Below are 16,910 nucleotides of genomic sequence, written 5' to 3' on the forward strand. Positions count from 1 at the left end.
GACATTAACAATGCAGCGTAAGGATGAGAAGCCAGCCAAGAGGACTTCCCACTTGGTGCCACCGTTAATGGGAAAGGAAGTGAACAGGGAGAGAGTAGAGATGAGATGAGGTGTCCAAAGATCTGGAGAGGGGACAGGGAAGAGGATATCAGTTAAGACCTCTGTAGAGGTTGGGCTGACGTAGCTGTCTGCGATGGGAAAGCCAGGGTTTGCACGCAAGTTGTTTTTCTTGTGCATTTTTATTCTGGACTTAGTGGGAGAGTGTGGATAGGAGATAGAATAGCAATTAGAGAAGATAGGAGAGACAGTGAACGCCATAAGGGTGAGAGAAGGAAGTTGAAGGGAGAGGGCGATTGCACTGCACAATTCTGACCTAAACTCACAGGTGGCGTAGCAGACACACAATGCAACGGAGTTAGAGTGCAGGATGTAAATACACACCGGCTAAATGTGATTGTCAATGAAAGAACATAAAATGCAGTTAAATTAGGGTGCAGGATGTAAATACACACAGCCAAAAACACTTTTGTGCAGAGGACACACCAGAGAGGGAAGGAAAAAGTGAACAGGATAAGCAAAGTGTGATATAAAGATGTAGATTAGGGTGCTAGTGGAGGCAAAAAGAGTAATTCAACCATCACTCATAGAAAGGCTCATTCGATCGTAGGGGTGCTGAGGCCCGAGTTCATGAGAGATCAGGATGTACCCAGAAGGCTGCACCATAATTTGTGGTGGGGTAGAGCGTATGGGGGCCCTCCCAGACCCAGACAGGCACAGACAGGAGCCTTAGATTCAACTTGTTTAGTTGCCTCTTTTTTCCACCACTTAAACCACTTTAGGCCAACCTGCTTCAGCCTCTTGATTTCTCTTGTTTTACTCCAAGGAAGGGTTCCTCGATCTAGGCGCAGTTGTTGGACCACAGGGTCCACCCAGCACATGTCACGTAACCAGTGCTCCAGATAAGATTTTGAAGTGGGAATATTGTACTCCCTATTTTTTTAAGTTGGGAGTAATATTATTTTTTCCAGGGGTAAAAATGTATATCCAATTCCCAATGGGAGTATTTTATAAGCGAGTAAAACATTTTTAAATGGAAATGTTTTATAATATTTATTCCTTTGCACCTTGTTATTCATACGTGTTAAAAAACATACATATTTCCTTCTTTCAATCAGGCAATAATAACAGTTTCTTCATGTGGTACTACATGCATGACTGGGCCAAACATACCATGCAGCTGTGTGGGTGAAAGCAGGGGCACAAGTATTTGCCTTTTTTTGCGGAGTAAAATGGCTGATACACCATCCCTTATCTGGAGGGCTGCATGCAACCGATAACCCTTGGCACTGTACAACAGTTCACTCTTTCACATAGGAGGGCTGCATGTAACCGATAACCCTTGGCACTGTACAACAGTTCACTCTTTCGCATAGGACTTCCTGGACAATACAGGTTTCCTGTATGCATCTCTGTTCGAAGTCCGCTTATTCTTCTGGTTCACTTTACTGGCTTCTTGCCTTTAACCACGTGTGATTCTCACAAACTTTCTTTCATGTTATTTCTCGTGGTTACCACCTTGCTTACACCTTTTTCAATAATGCTTTACTTTTCACTCTTTTCACTTTGTTTGCAAATGCAGTTTCTTGAAATGCATCTTGTTCGTAAATGCACATCACTTTCCTTTTCATTTGCGCAATATTCTCATATGCTTTTCTTCGGTTCAGCATTCAAAACTCATCAAGTGCTTGTCAACTTGTTTGGTATTCGATAGTTCACTTTTGGTCATCCAAACTATTTCTCAGTGTCCAAAACTCATTACTTGCTTGGCAATTCATTTGGTATTCAATCATTCACTTTTGGTCTCCCGACCCCTTCTCCATGCGTTCTTGCATGATCGTCATTCGCTGTGACCCACACCATGCCCCTGGAGCGCATGGAGCGCCCCGTCTTGAGTGAACCTTCCCTGTCACTCACCAGTGTGTGGCCAGTCCTCTGGGTGCTCTGGTTTCGTTCCTGGGTTCCCGCTTCCTTCTCTCTTTCTCCTGAGGAGCTACGGCGAACAACGCTCACTCTCTCCAGTTCCCTCTCTGCAGAGGTCGGCGGTTTCTCTGTGTTCCCCACTCCCAACGGGGAACACAAGGCAATGGGCTCTGCACAGCTCCAGACCCTCTTGCGGCCCGCAATGGCCTCAGCGTCTTTCTGGCTTCTCTGCTGTCTGCATCCTTTTTACCGGCCCATATTCTGCCTGCTCGAATGGCCATGCTCTCCGGTCAACTAGGCTCCCTGCTTTACTGCTTCTGACTCCTTTTATACACCTGCAACCATTTAACGGGTTGCAGGTGTGAACACTTATTTACAATTGCCTGACCATAGTTATTGTTTAGTGTCCACACGTAGACTTTCTTTCTTTGATCATCCGTAGTTGATACCGAGTCGCTGCTTGATGGTGACTGCACCTCAATGTACTGGGTTCAAATTGAGATTTAAAGAGCAGGAGCTAAAACCAGCACCTAGGTATCTGGCATCACCCTGTAGGCAGGAGCTACCACAGGGGATTCACAAAAATTACGAGGGCAGAATATGAGTTAACAGGGAAATGCCCCTACTCTAAATACTTAGTAGCACAAAAAATTAGGGCGAGACACAACTGTGGTGTGATTTGGTTACAGCCTAAAATGTCTGTTTTCCCAAAAACACAGGATCAATCAAGCTCCTGTTTTTTGGTTAAAAAAAAAACACTGTGGTTGAGGGCAGAAGTATTTTTAGATAGAAAGGAGGACTGCTGTGGTCAACAACAGCAGTGGCTGTGGCGGGAGACAGAAAAAGGGATATGGTGAATTTCTGACTGTCCCTTCCTCCCCCCCACGTCTACCCCTATAGGTGTGCTGATGTGCCGCCTACAAAAAGGGGACGGAATAAGAAGATAAACTACTTACTTCTATTCATTGTAAAACATTCAGCCTTGTTCCTATCATGCCCATCAACCACTCTCTTCCACTAGGTCTATGTATTTGGAAGAGACAAATAGCCAGACAAAGGATCGGTGCGAGTAGTGGTTTAATATACAAACATCCTCTGGTTTATACGTAATTTTAATGGGCAGAGGATTGTGTGTAAATCACATGCACCGGAGAAGTTTTTAAAAAAACACAAAATACAGACACTCCAATTAAGTGTCGCAAACCAACAAAAAAGACAATACACACTCCACTTGGCGTTTTTCAGGGTGTTGGTACTAGGGCATCAAGTGGGGTGAAGTAAAAAATTGCTCACATACTAAAAGGTAGGTTGATGTCTATCTAGTGTAGCAATTACTGTCTACCGGTTTCAGTGGCAAGTTGTGTATTATGGCCACTTTCTTCAGGACAGTCTTTTGGTTTTCAACAACAGAATAGGTCAAATCAGTACCTACCAAGTGCTAAAATCTAGAAAGGCGGAATTTTACTTTACCACCTCCTTTTTATGTCTTGGAGCTGGAGCAGACAGGTGACCCTGTATGAAAAACAAAATACAATACATTCACCATTTGGCTGTTACCGGCCAATGTATGGCTTTTGAATACGCAGTTCTATTATGTATATTAGATGTGTTCCAATTCTTTTCTATTAACATTCTCAAATAACCAAAGTTATTGTCACATTTACATGTTCAGAAGGCACCAGTTGGCCCTAGGAGCCAAATGTAGCTCCTGGAAGCTGACCAGGCTCTATGATGCTAGAAGCAAGAGCTAAATAACTCCCAGCTCCCCTCAATTTTGAACCCGGATGTATCGTCTGGGGTGCCACTCTTCCTGTCCATCTGATGTTTGGCATTCTGCGTGGGGGTATGGCCTTGAGCTCTCCCGGTCCTCCACCCTATGTAGTCTTGCTTCGCTGCCAGCCCCTGCTGTGCACACGCTGGTCTGAGTGGCTCTCTGTCTCTCCTTTGGCACTCTTCTTCGGTATCCAGTGATTTTAACGAAAACATTTCAGAGAATGATTTTATAATGAAAGTTGAAAAATATATATATATGGGGTGGGGTCAGGGATTAAAATGGGTGAAGAGGGGTTTGGGGTGGGGTTAAAAGCATAGGGAAACAGCAGACTTTGGGTGAGGACGGGCCAAATAAAAAAATTACACATTACAACATTTTTTCCTTATTAATGTTTCATTATAAAATCATTCTGTGAAAATGATATTCGATAAAATAACATAGAAGTTTCTTCTTCCTTGTGGCGGTAGCGGGGCATTAATGCAAACGCCCCATAAGTGATCATCGCCTCTGCAGGCAGCGCACATTTGTCCTAGCGCTCGGCATGCTTCCGCGTGGGAATATTTGTAGCCACACGTGGCGTCTCCACGTCTGGGGGCACCGCTGGTGGTTGCAGTGAGCATGTGTACACTCCCGCCCTATGCTTGTTGAGGCTGCATGGTCATTTTATTCATGTTGTCCATTTGTTAGTCAATGGCGGTTTCCATGTGGGCAAGTCCACGTATCCACGTATTTCTTCAAGTGAGCGTTGTTTGTGCAACAATAACGGAAAGCCTGAGATTCACAGCCTGTGATGACCTGAGAGCGCAGCGCTATATTGTTGGAATACCGGTGGAATTCACAATGCTTGATCTTGTTACGTAGTCTCATTACAACATTGTCGAGAGTTTTGCCCTTTTCCTGGCGTGTCATGTTAAAAATGTGCCTCTCATTGTCCGCATTCATTTGGGGTGCACAATAGTTAGACAGCGTTTCATGTATGTCTCCAAATGACGCTATCTCTGTGTCAAGTAGTTCTCCTGTGATGTCCCTCAATGCCGGGCCCGCTGAGTGTTCTTCACCCTCATCATGTCGTCTTTCAGACCCATGGCCCCCGCATGGAACTTGAAGTCTCTGAGCCAGCTCACCCATCTTGGTCCCAAATTACTAGTGTCGTTCAGGTCAAATTGAGGGGGCAGGTGCATGAGTATCGGCTCACCTGTGGTCTGCTGAAAAGCGTCCGAAGGCCTTGCTGTCACTGTTGCCGGTACCTCACTGTCCGACATGGTGACATTTTTGCTTTGCTGATAATGTGAAATGTGTGGCCGGTTTATTTTAGTGGCCATTCCTTATTTATTTCCTCTTGCACCGCCACAGGCTACACAGCCTTTCCAGGATGTGTATTCTGGTGACACACACCTGTGTTTTCCTGGTCCTGTTCTCTTTGGTAGATCACGTTCTGGCAACTTCTGCTGTTGCTGCTGTAATTTTCTGAATCGCACGTGTAGGGGGCACCAGCAGCTTGGTCTGCCTGACAATGATAAGGCTTCCCTTGTGGCCCCCGTGAGCTAGCAGTCGTCTGTCTTTCTCTTAGGACTGTGCTGCGTGCTCAAACGTTCCTCGGGTGTCGCCAACACCAATATGTCCTTTTTCCCCTGGTGGGCCTCTGTAATTGCAGCGCCAACGGACTTGGCAGTCAAACTGCTTCCCCAGGTGGCGCTCTCGCTTTTCGGGCTTTCGCGCCTGTTGCTGGCAACATGGAGGGGTGAGAGGGGCAGCTGGAGATGCGCAGACACGCTTCCCGTGCCGACAGCACCCCTTATGATGTGCCACCTGCCTGCGGCTGACTGCCGGCCCTAAATTAGACAGCACGCACCTCCTTGGCTGATGCTGGCCTAATTTACACGGTGTTCCGAGACCCGCTGCACAACATAAGGCGTGCGGGCGGGGAACTGCTGGGTGAGCTCTTTCGAATCTCGTCACCAATGTGATGGCCTTGCTTGCAAGGGTAATGGAGGGCCGCTCCATAGCTGGCAACACAAAGACACAGACACAGCTACTGGAGGTGCAACATACTTTATTCGACTTCTCCAAAACTAACTGCCCCCTGCCCTGGAACCCCTACCTATCCCAACATCACTTCCCTTCCCCCTGGCCCAAACATGGGGTCGGGGTGGTCAAAAAGGGTCCCTTCTATTATGAGGAATTCATGTTGCGGGTGCCATATTGATGACGGGAGGGGGCAGCAAATTGAGTGCGGTTTGATTAATCTCAATATAAGTGCCCTTTTACAATGAATCGGGACATTGTGGTTAAGGTTTCTCTTGCAAAATGCACTTTTGACTTCTAAATAGTTAGAAGGCAGGTAAAAGAGTAATCCATATAATGTCCTGATGTTTGAGAGTGTGACCAAAAGAGTTTTTTGTTTATTCTGGTCAGCAGTAAAACACAGGATAAGCTAAATGCCTAAAGCTATTTAGGAGTTTCAATCTGTGCGATAAAGTGGGGGCGGAATGGTACGATCGTACCGAAAAAAAAGTCTGACTGTACAACAAGTCTGAAAATGCATACCACCAAAGGTCCGAACACCAAAAGTAAAAAAAAAAAAAAGACGCGGGCTGCGGGGGTGTCCCCCCACAATACTCCGCTCACCATTCTGCGTGGTATAGTGAGCGGGGTGTTGCAGGGGACAGCCCTGCAGCACACCTGAGAAAAAAATTAAAAAAGGACACGGAGGCGCCGGTTCCAGATCACAGAAGTGAAAGGGAACTGGCGCTGCAGGGACACAAGGCGTCTTAGAAGGTAAGTAGGGTTTGGTTATGTTGGGGGTGGCGGTATGTTGTGGGTGTAGGTGGGGATGTAGATATGTTGGGTTTTGAAATATATGTTTTCATGGGAAATGTACAAACCTTTGGTGGTGCGTACATTTCCTATGCAAACTTTTCCGTCACAGACTTTTTCGTGACGGAAAAATCACACAGATCCGTGGGGGCCTTTTAAATTGGAAAAGTTGCAAGGGAACAGATGTTACCTTGCACTTAGGAGACATTCAAATGGATTCCCTGTTTACAGACTGATCCAGGTCTGTCACGTCTACTATTTCCACCCCCTACAAGACTTTCTGCCAAGGATCATGACACATGTATGCCCACTGTGAGTATTGTTCTTGATGCTAATGCCTCACTGCCCAACATGTACATTCATCATGGTCCCCGTGTGCAATTGATAACATTAGTGACCCGCGCCTACCGCCCAACTCACCACATATTGCTATGTTCAAAAACACTAAAACCACCCCCACTAAAGCTTGCGTTTACTACAAATATACTGTGGTGCCTACTCCGGATGCTCAGATAATGTGTTGCCCTCTCATGATGCTCATACTGCTGTGTTGCCCTCTCATGATGCTCATACTGCTGTGTTGCCCACTACTGATGCTCATGATAATGTGTTGCCCACTCCTGATGCTCATACTGCCGTGTTGCCTTCTCGTGATGCTCATACTGCTGGGTTGCCCTCTCATGATGCTCATACTGCTGTGTTGCCCTCTCGTGATGCTCATGATAATGTGTTGCCCACTCCTGATGCTCATACTGCCGTGTTGCCCTCTCATGATGCTCATACTGTTGTGTTGCTCTCTCATGATGCTCATACTGCTGTGTTGCCTTCTCATGATGCTCATACTGCTGTGTTGCCCTCTCATGATGCTCATACTGCTGTTGCCCACTCCTGATGCTCATGATAATGTGTTGCCCACTCCGGATGCTCATACTGCTGTGTTGCCTTCTCATGATGCTCATACTGCTGTGTTGCCCTCTCATGATGCTCATACTGCTGTGTTGCCCACTCCTGATGCTCATGATAATGTGTTGCCCACTCCTGATGCTCATACTGCTGTGTTGCCCTCTCATGATGCGCATACTGCTGTGTTGCCTTCTCATGATGCTCATACTGCTGTGTTGCCCTCTCATGATGCTCATACTGCTGTGTTGCCCTCTCATGATGCTCATACTGCTGTGTTGCCCTCTCATGATGCTCATACTGCTGTTGCCCACTCCTGATGCTCATGATAATGTGTTGCCCACTCCGGATGCTCATACTGCCGTGTTGCCTTCTCCTGATGCTCATACTGCCGTGTTGCCTTCTCGTGATGCTCATACTGCTGGGTTGCCCTCTCATGATGCTCATACTGCTGGGTTGCCCTCTCGTGATGCTCATACTGCTGTTGCCCACTCCTGATGCTCATGATAATGTGTTGCCCACTCCTGATGCTCATACTGCCGTGTTGCCTTCTCGTGATGCTCATACTGCTGGGTTGCCCTCTCATGATGCTCATACTGCTGGGTTGCCTTCTCGTGATGCTCATACTGCTGGGGTTGCCCTCTCATGATGCGCATACTGCTCTGTTGCCTTCTCATGATGCTCATACTGCTGTGTTGCCCTCTCATGATGCTCATACTGTTGTGTTGCTCTCTCATGATGCTCATACTGCTGTGTTGCCTTCTCATGATGCTCATACTGCTGTGTTGCCCTCTCATGATGCTCATACTGCTGTTGCCCACTCCTGATGCTCATGATAATGTGTTGCCCACTCCTGATGCTCATACTGCCGTGTTGCCTTCTCGTGATGCTCATACTGCTGGGTTGCCCTCTCATGATGCTCATACTGCCGTGTTGCCTTCTCGTGATGCTCATGATAATGTGTTGCCCACTCCTGATGCTCATACTGCTGTGTTGCCTTCTCGTGATGCTCATACTGCTGTGTTGCCTTCTCGTGATGCTCATACTGCTGTGTTGCCCACTCCTGATGCTCATCATAATGTGTTGCCCACTCCTGATGCTCATACTGCCGTGTTGCCTTCTCGTTCCCTCATACTGCTGTGTTGCCCTCTCATGATGCTCATACTGCCGTGTTGCCTTCTGGTGATGCTCATACTGCTGTGTTGCCCTCTCATGATGCTCATACTGCCGTGTTGCCTTCTTGTGATGCTCATACTGCTGTGTTGCCCTCTCATGATGCTCATACTGCCGTGTTGCCTTCTCGTAATGCTCATACTGCTGTGTTGCCCTCTCATGATGCTCATACTGCCGTGTTGCTCACTCCTGATGCTCATGATAATGTGTCACCCATTCTTGATGCTAATGATGTTATGCTCTACAATGCCATCATATCCACTTCATCTGATGAACCTGATGTCACTAATCACACCAGTTCCCCCGCTTTTGATGCCATGCCCACTGTCAATAGCACAACACTTTCATTTAAATGTGCACTTGTTAACGGCCAATCTATCCCTGCCAACACTCTTGATGTGCACGACTTGATCACCAATGACCATCTTGACATCCCTTTTTGTGTGAGACATGGCTACAAGACTCCTCTGGTCCTGTCCTCTCCCTAGCCTTCCCCAACGGGTACACAATCTTTAGACAAGATCGACTTGGTCAAAGGGGTGGAGGTGTTGCCGCCATTGCTAGAGATACTCTGAACATCAGGGCAATTCAAGGCAACCTAGGCCAGAACGCGGACTATATCCTCATCAAGCTACAGGCATCACCCACGTCCACCATTGCCTTCCATCTAGTCTATCGCCCCCCAGACCCCTCCTCTAACTTCCAAGATGCTCTCCTACACATGGTATCAGACAACCTAAGAAAAAGCTCCAAAGTTGTGTTATTGGGGGACCTCAACCTCGGCCTGAATGACAAAAATGATGCACCCGCATCTGCGCTACAAAAATCGGTAACTACACTAGGATTTACCCAAGCCATCAATATGCCTATCCACGAGAAAGGCCGCACCCTGGACTGGGTAGACCATCACAATTGCCCAATTCACGTCCAGGACTTATCAGCCATCCCATGGTCCGACCACTTTTACATCAAACTAGACATCACCACCACCTCTAACATTACACTGCCAGCTGCTCTCTCTAGAAGCTCACGGAAGATCACCAAAGAGAATCTGCTACCACACCTCCTAGCTCCGGCACTCCAACCACCATTTCCAAATGACCCTACCCTCTTGGCCAACTCCTTCAAACAAGTCATCACGCTTGCAGTTGACACCATAGAACCTCTTACCCTCAAAAAAGCTAAGGAAACCAAGCATTCCAACGCGTGGTTCACTCAGGAACTAATGCTTATGCACTCTAATAAAAGGGTTGCCCTTGCAGCCTGGAAAAAAAAAGCCTACTGAAAAAAACAAAGCAGCATTCCAGGCCTTCACTAGAGAATACAAAGCAGCCATCTCTCAGGCCAAAGCTGCTTCCTTCAATACTAGGATCAACAATGCCCAGTCTGGTACAAAGGAAATCTTTGCCATTTTCAGGGAACTAGAGACGCCCACTAGCCCCCCTTCAACTCTCATAAAGGAGAAAACATGGTATAACACCATTAAAAAGGCCATGCTTGACAAACTGGACACCCTACAATCCAAAATTCTAGCTCATCAAAAAGCCATATCCGCTCTTATAGACTCTGGTGCCAGTCCACCCCGATCAGTACCTGTATGTAAGGAGATACCAACATTTGAATTCTCAGACACGAGCGAATCGGAAGTCATTTCCCTTATTAAATCCATCAAACCTTCCAACTGCAATGGAGATGCCTGCCTGGCACATATAATTAGGACTGTGCTCCTGCCCTCGCCCCTCTCATCACCGCATTCATTAATTCATCCTTCCACGCCGCCCAATTCCCAATGTCAGTGAAGGAGGCGTGGGTCCGGCCACTCCTAAAAAAAACATCTCTTGACCCCTTGGTCCCAGGGAATTACAGGCCCATTACCACCGTCCCCTTCCTGCTAAAGATACTGGACAAAGCAGCTTATCTACAAGTGCAAAAATTCTTGGAAGACCACCAACTTCTGGGACTACACCAGTCTGGATTCCGCCCACGGCATGACACTGAATAAGCATTACTTGACCTTAAAAACCAAATGGATGACCTGCGAGACATAGGCAAGCCAGCTCTCCTCCTTCTTCTAGACATCTCAGCGGCCTTCCACCTAGTTGACCATAAAACACTTTGTCATCACCTATCCTCCACAGCCAATTTCTCCCCAAAGGCCTGTCAATGGATATCATCCCTTCTCAAAAGGTAGTCATGAAGGTGTTCTCCGATTCCTCGAGCGCTACTCCCAGTCCAATCAACTGTGGTGTCCCTCAAGGATCATGCATATCCCCTACTCTCTACAACCTCTTCATCAGGCCCCTATTTCAAATCCTCGACGCCATAGGCATTTCATATACCAACTATGCAGATGACGCCCAGGTGCTCATACCTCTGACCGGTGACTATCCCTCGGATATGAACACCCTCAACCTCATCTATTCCACTATTCAGTCATGGATGGCTGAAAATGGGCTCTGTCTCAACAGTGAAAAAACGGAACTCTTGCTAATTGGATCCCCAACAACGCTGGGCAAATTGGACAAGCAGTACTGCTCATTCACTATAGACAACATACCCATCACTGTGTCACAAGTAATTAAAATGCTAGGCATATACCTTGAACCCAGCCTGACCATGGAGAGGCAGGTCAATGCTATCCCGTCGTCAGCAGCCTATCACTCAAAACGAATCAACGCAGTCAGACCACTCCTATCACAAGAAAACTGCCTCACTATTGCTAGGGCCATAATTAGCTCTAGGCTTGACTATTGCAATACCCTTTATGTTGGAACATACCAAAAAAACTTGGCTAAACTTCAGCTAGCTCAAAATAACGTGCTAAGGGCCGCAACTGGTATCTCACGCAGGGAACATATCTCTGGTGTCAGAAAACAAGTACACTGGCTCCCAGTCAAAGAAAGGATTATCTTTAAAACACTCGCACTCGCACATAAATGCCTGCATGGATTAGCACCCCTCCCCTATCTAGCACAAAGGATCGTCAGACAAACCTCCTATAGAACGTACAGGTCGGCGTACACCGATCGCATCATTGTCCCTACCACATGCCGAGACCGAGCTGGTGGCTCCAGCTTCCCAACCACGGCAGCAACATACCGGCACACTCTCCCTGCCCAAATAATAGCAGTCAAATCTCCTACAGCCTTCCGCATGGCAATAAAAACCATCCTCTTTGTATGACAGCCTCTCATTCTAACCGGTTTTGTGTTCCTTGCCCGCTGTCGCTCTCATACCATGTACCGTTCTGTAACTAAGCAATTGTATCTTGTAACTGGGGCCGCTCACCTGTAACCCTGAAGCAAGCCTACTTTCAGTCTTCTTGCAGCGCCTCGTTGCCCAAGGGTTGTAAATAAATAAATAAATAAATAAATAGTCATGTGTTTGGTTAAATATTTGTCCAGGTCATGAGAGGTTGTATGTAGCCTCACAAACTTAGAAGGATTTTTTAAAGGCGCCAGAGGTCTGTGGAATGGAGATGGCTGTCTATAGTTCAAGGGAAATAATGTTTAAGCAGACCTTCCTCTATTTGCTAAAATAAGTCAGCAATCATACTTGGAGGTGAATGGTTTTAGGCCGGTTATTGCTAGCATTGAATTATGTTTTCAATATTCGTGTTTAAACCATGCACCTACGTCAGGACCTACTACAATTAATCCCATGAAGAGGTGTGTATTAAATTATGATCTGGAGATAATAATGAAGCTGAGCCTGACCAGTGAAAATGGAAGGATTGGGGAAAGGTGCAATTTCTCTGAAGAGGTTTTGTCCAATCATATTTGGTGCGTGGAGGGTAAACTTTTTTATTTGGAAGTGTTTTTTGGTTGCAAAAAAAGTATATAAACTGCCAACTTGTTGTGGGGTGGCCTGGGCCCACTCACACAAAGACGCAAGGACACAATGCAAGTCTTAACTCCCTTTACTTCAGTACAAACTGACTTCCCTCCTGCTCGCTTCCTGGTTTCACTTTCTCCGTAAAGGGGCAGGTGCCATTTTGTCCATAACACAACTGATGTTGCATTGTTGAGAATTGGTTTAGGAGGGCCCTGCAACGCCATCTAACCACACGCCGGAGCTATTGTGCAATAAACTTGCTGTATGTACAACCGTGTACTCGCTTCTTAAGGGGCGGGCCTGTTTTTGGTTAAGGTGAGTAAAGGTCCACCCCCACATTGGCCCCTCCCTTAGCTAAACTAGGGTGCTGGGCTGTGCACCCAGTGCACGACATCACAGGCACCTTGTCAATACTTTTGCTGACCATAAAGGAAGTCATGAGTCTGTGGTTATTCACTTACCTAGAAACCTTCTTGATGCCCACGGCCAGCACTCTGAGGTGGTCTGACTTGCACTCCCCCTCAGTGGGGCACACTCGCCTACTGGGTCAGCGCCTCCTTCACTGTCCAGCGCCTCGCCGCTGACACACGTGTTCCCCTCCGCACTGGCCGCTCCCGGCTCCTGCATGGGGTTCTGGCTTGGGTCGTGCACGCCATTCTGCAGCCCGGGTGCCTCTGGGTCAGCCTTGCCCTCCTCTCTCACAGGCGTGGGGGGAGTCCCAACATTGCCCAAATCACCGGTGGCCTTGTGCGGCTTCTCGGCGCTATGCTGCTTCAGTTCGTAGCCTTGGCTAGTCATGGTGATGAGGAAAGCAGGGAGGAGATCTCTGCTATCAGGCTAGTGTGTGAACCTGGGCAAATGTATAGAACACGAGGCCTCGCCCAGGGCATATAAGGTGTTTAATAACCACGGGGCCCCTGTCAGCATAGGTGAGCGGCGCTGCTAGGGCCCCACCTAGAAGTCTGTCTTCTGCTCGCTTTACTCGGGGCCCCAGCAGCTTCCGGGAAATCTGCTTCCTGAGGCGCCGTCGCTACCGATGATGCAAGTCGCAGAAAGTTTGAAAACAGGTGGCAACATTGCCAATGAGTCACGCACCTCTCACAGGTGAAGTGTGCGCAGCCAGCCCGAAGAAGGGCAGGCGGGCTGCTGCACCACACGGTGTGACCTGGGAATTCTGCACCGAGGACGCGGACCGCACACAGTGTGAGCGGCGCCACCCATCTCACACCCGCCACTGGCGTGCCCTGCACCCTGGGGATAATGACTAGTAATTGACTTACTCGGTGTCCTTTAGTTTTCAGCAAGTGCCAAGAGGTCCTCCGCAAGCGGCGCTATAGTGAGACCCAGCAGCTTTCGCAGCACAGTGTGTCCTGTTCCGCGCTTCCCTGTCCTTTGCTCCTTTCTTTTCTAGAGGGGGGCTCGCTGGCTCTCTGTCCATTAACCCAATGCACCTCACGAATGTGACGAGGAAGAGTTGGTCTCCGAGTAATGAAGATTAACATACTTAATTGGGGCACTTGTGAGCTGCGTCAATCACATGATTAAAGTAGCAGGGGTTGGGGGGGGGTCTTAAGAACTAGTAATTGGCATAAATATATCATCACAATATGTTTTCATCATAATGGATAATGTCAAATGGCCTTTGACTTAAAGACTGCACTGCGATATGTCACCCGATTTCACACAACAGCCTCTGACCTACATGACATCACGAACAACCATCGGCAGTGCCAACCGTTTTGGCTTTTGTGTGGGCTTGAGCGAGGCATTTCCCAGGCACTGCTATTATGATACCAACTGACCATTAGTAGTAGCTGCAAAATGGTGCGAATACCTGGGCATAGAATGGCAGTGCCTGGCAATGCATATCTAATACCGAAGCACAAGCTAAAACTGTTGGCTTTGCCAATGCTCAAGTTAGCAGGAATTCAGCAAAAAGACACTCAACCTACTTTTAAAATCGAGTGGCTGAAGGCACACTTGGCCAAGAAATGTTTATTACACCAGTAGTACACTTATAGCTCAAGACTGATTTGAAATAACAAGGGCAGGCCCTTTGAGTCGAGTGCAAAGTTTGATGTTAATGCTTGGTACGTTAGCTTAAAGAGATCCTAGAAGGATATCTTTTTGGATGGGGAGGGGCAGGAAGTGGGTGGGAATGGCCATAGAGATTAGCCTGACCAGGGTCAGTAAATGGGTGGGTAAAATATCAAATTACACCTATACGCTTTGTATCCCTCCTCATATATCATCTCCCTTCTAGCTATACTCCAATGCAGTTTCGTAGCCAAAATAATAGAACAACATTCTTTTAGTGGCTTTGTATGATGTATGCATGAATTGCAATTTGCAAATACCCCAACCATATCTGCTTTGCCGCATAAAACGGACAGCATCTCCTCCCGCATGCGGTCTATTTGCAGGCAGTGATGCTCGGATTCCTATGGCTGCTGCATGTTTGTTGCACCTTGAAAAGCAGGCAGATTCCATAGAGATCCAAAGAAATGCTGCCCGCCATGCACGGATATGGCCGGCGGCATTTATGTTTTGGTAATGATGTAAATCTAAATTAGATCCCCAGGTCTTCCCGGATTTACGTATTATATTTGCACTCATTGGGCCTCATTAGGGGTCCGGCGGTAACCCTGCTGCTGCTACCGACGTGTTGCCTGCTAGACCCGTAATGATTTACCGGCGCTTGACTTCCCAGTGCCACCAGGCTATTCCAAGTCCAGCGGCCGGGGCGTCACGCGCCGGTACATTTGTAAATCCCGACCCGGGAGCACCGGTACCGTTAGCAATGGTGCCGGTACTGCTGTGATAAGTCCAGGTACACAAGTATTTCCAAATTCTGCAAACAAACTGATTTCTAAAGCTAAGTTGAATCTTAAGTCTGCTACCGATGGTATCCCTTAAACAGATATCCAGAAATACATTTCCCTATTCTTAAACTTATTAAGAGTCCAAATGTTAACATGGAAGTGAAAAAATGAACAAACAGTTTATGTCAAGAAGGTATGCACGTAGAACATTTTTTTATTCACTACAAATATGCATCTAAATGCTGTGGAAAACATGAAAACTCATTTTGCATGACATCAAGAAATAAATTCATAAACATACAAACTATTCATGTGTTACAGGTCTGCCTACGCATAAGACAAAGCATCATAGTCAAGAGTGTTTCTAGGCATCTTCTAGAAAATATTTTTTTAAAGTTCCAACTTGGAACATCCTAAAGCGTTTCGGCAAGCCACCTTGAAGTAGAATGCCTTCCTCAGGGCGAAAATACCCCCCTAACAATAGTGGGTGGCATATAAAGAGCGAGGCTGGTAGTGAACTTCAAAAGATGTGAGGAGCGTTCCTCAAAGGGCAGACAAATCCAACCAGTGTTTGTTCGCATGGCCTAATGACAAAGAGTTAAGGTCATCAGGTCTTTCCAGAAGGACAATGGCCCCTTAACTCATTGTCCTGGCTGGGTGTGAGCCATCAGGGATTGAATTGAGGCACATCTTGGTGTACACTGAGGATTCATGGAGTTTAAAGCTGATTTTTGCATGTTAATCGTAGTCCCGCTCAGTTAGGTATTGTGTTGATTTTCTCGATTTTTGTGTTTCTTCCACGGACGACTTGTCTCGGAGCTCCTCTCTTCCAAGGCAGCAGTATTCAAATGTGATAAGTTTGCCTAACATGGCTGCTACGCCCGGCAGGGTCAGACCTGTTAGGGCACATCGGCTCCGGCAGACAGACCTGTAACATGCCGGTCGGGAAACAACAGGCTCAGAATGAGGCCCATTGACTCATTGTAGCGGGGCGTGACTGCTTATACGCAAGCATAAATGTAAACATTCTCTTCCGTGATCTTTAAAGGGAGATTCTAAATGTATTAGAAAGAAAAGGGAATAAACACTGGATGGAAAACTGAGGCAACGTGAAATCTCTGCAAGCAGAAGCTGTGGGAGCACGCGTGCTGAAGAAGGTCACGACGAATAGGGTGCTGACTTTTTCGTTCCCAACCCAGTTTTGTGCAGATCGTAAAAGAAAGACGTTCAAAGTAGTGCAAGGCCTTTTGCGGAACCCAGTTTTAAATTTTTGTACCCTTTATGTTGCCAGGGACCATGCTGTCAGGTGTTGCAAAAGTAAGGCCGCAAAAATCGTACTATCGGCATCTATGATGGCGACGGATCTGTAAATGTTGGGGTTGATGCGATTTCCTCTTTTAAAAATCAGGACAACGTGTGCAGTATGCCATGAATTAGGGAGTACTTGGGAAAGAATAATTTGCCTAAAATAAATCATTAAAATCCAGAACCACATTGGCCGGGTTGTGTTTGAAAACAACATTCGATTTATTAGGCCCACGAGCTCTCAAGCAACGAATACCCATATTAACTTCAGGAACCATGGATTGGTCAAAATCAAAATCCCACTT

At 47.0% G+C, this 16,910-nt stretch overlaps 1 protein-coding gene across 11 annotated transcripts in view; it reads right to left on the bottom strand.

Moving 5' to 3' along the window:
- Nucleotides 1-13,582, bottom strand: part of LOC138580122 (C-type lectin domain family 2 member B-like) — a 283,857-nt gene extending 270,275 nt beyond the window's left edge. For 4 of the 11 annotated variants that reach the window (XM_069650406.1, XM_069650411.1, XM_069650409.1 and 1 more), the window contains exon 1: nucleotides 12,940-13,559. In XM_069650406.1, the coding sequence (XP_069506507.1) occupies nucleotides 12,940-13,276 (337 nt within the window). In that variant the 5' untranslated portion in view covers nucleotides 13,277-13,559. Of the gene's footprint in view, nucleotides 1-12,939 lie in introns of all 11 variants that reach the window. The other 7 variants (XM_069650414.1, XM_069650405.1, XM_069650413.1 and 4 more) reach the window with 6 other exon arrangements.
- Between the last annotated feature and the right edge of the window lie 3,328 nt (nucleotides 13,583-16,910).

Source organism: Ambystoma mexicanum, chromosome 3p, assembly GCF_040938575.1.
Source record: "Ambystoma mexicanum isolate Mex_15411 chromosome 3p, UKY_AmexF1_1, whole genome shotgun sequence".
NCBI classification, from domain to species: Eukaryota; Metazoa; Chordata; class Amphibia; order Caudata; family Ambystomatidae; genus Ambystoma; species Ambystoma mexicanum.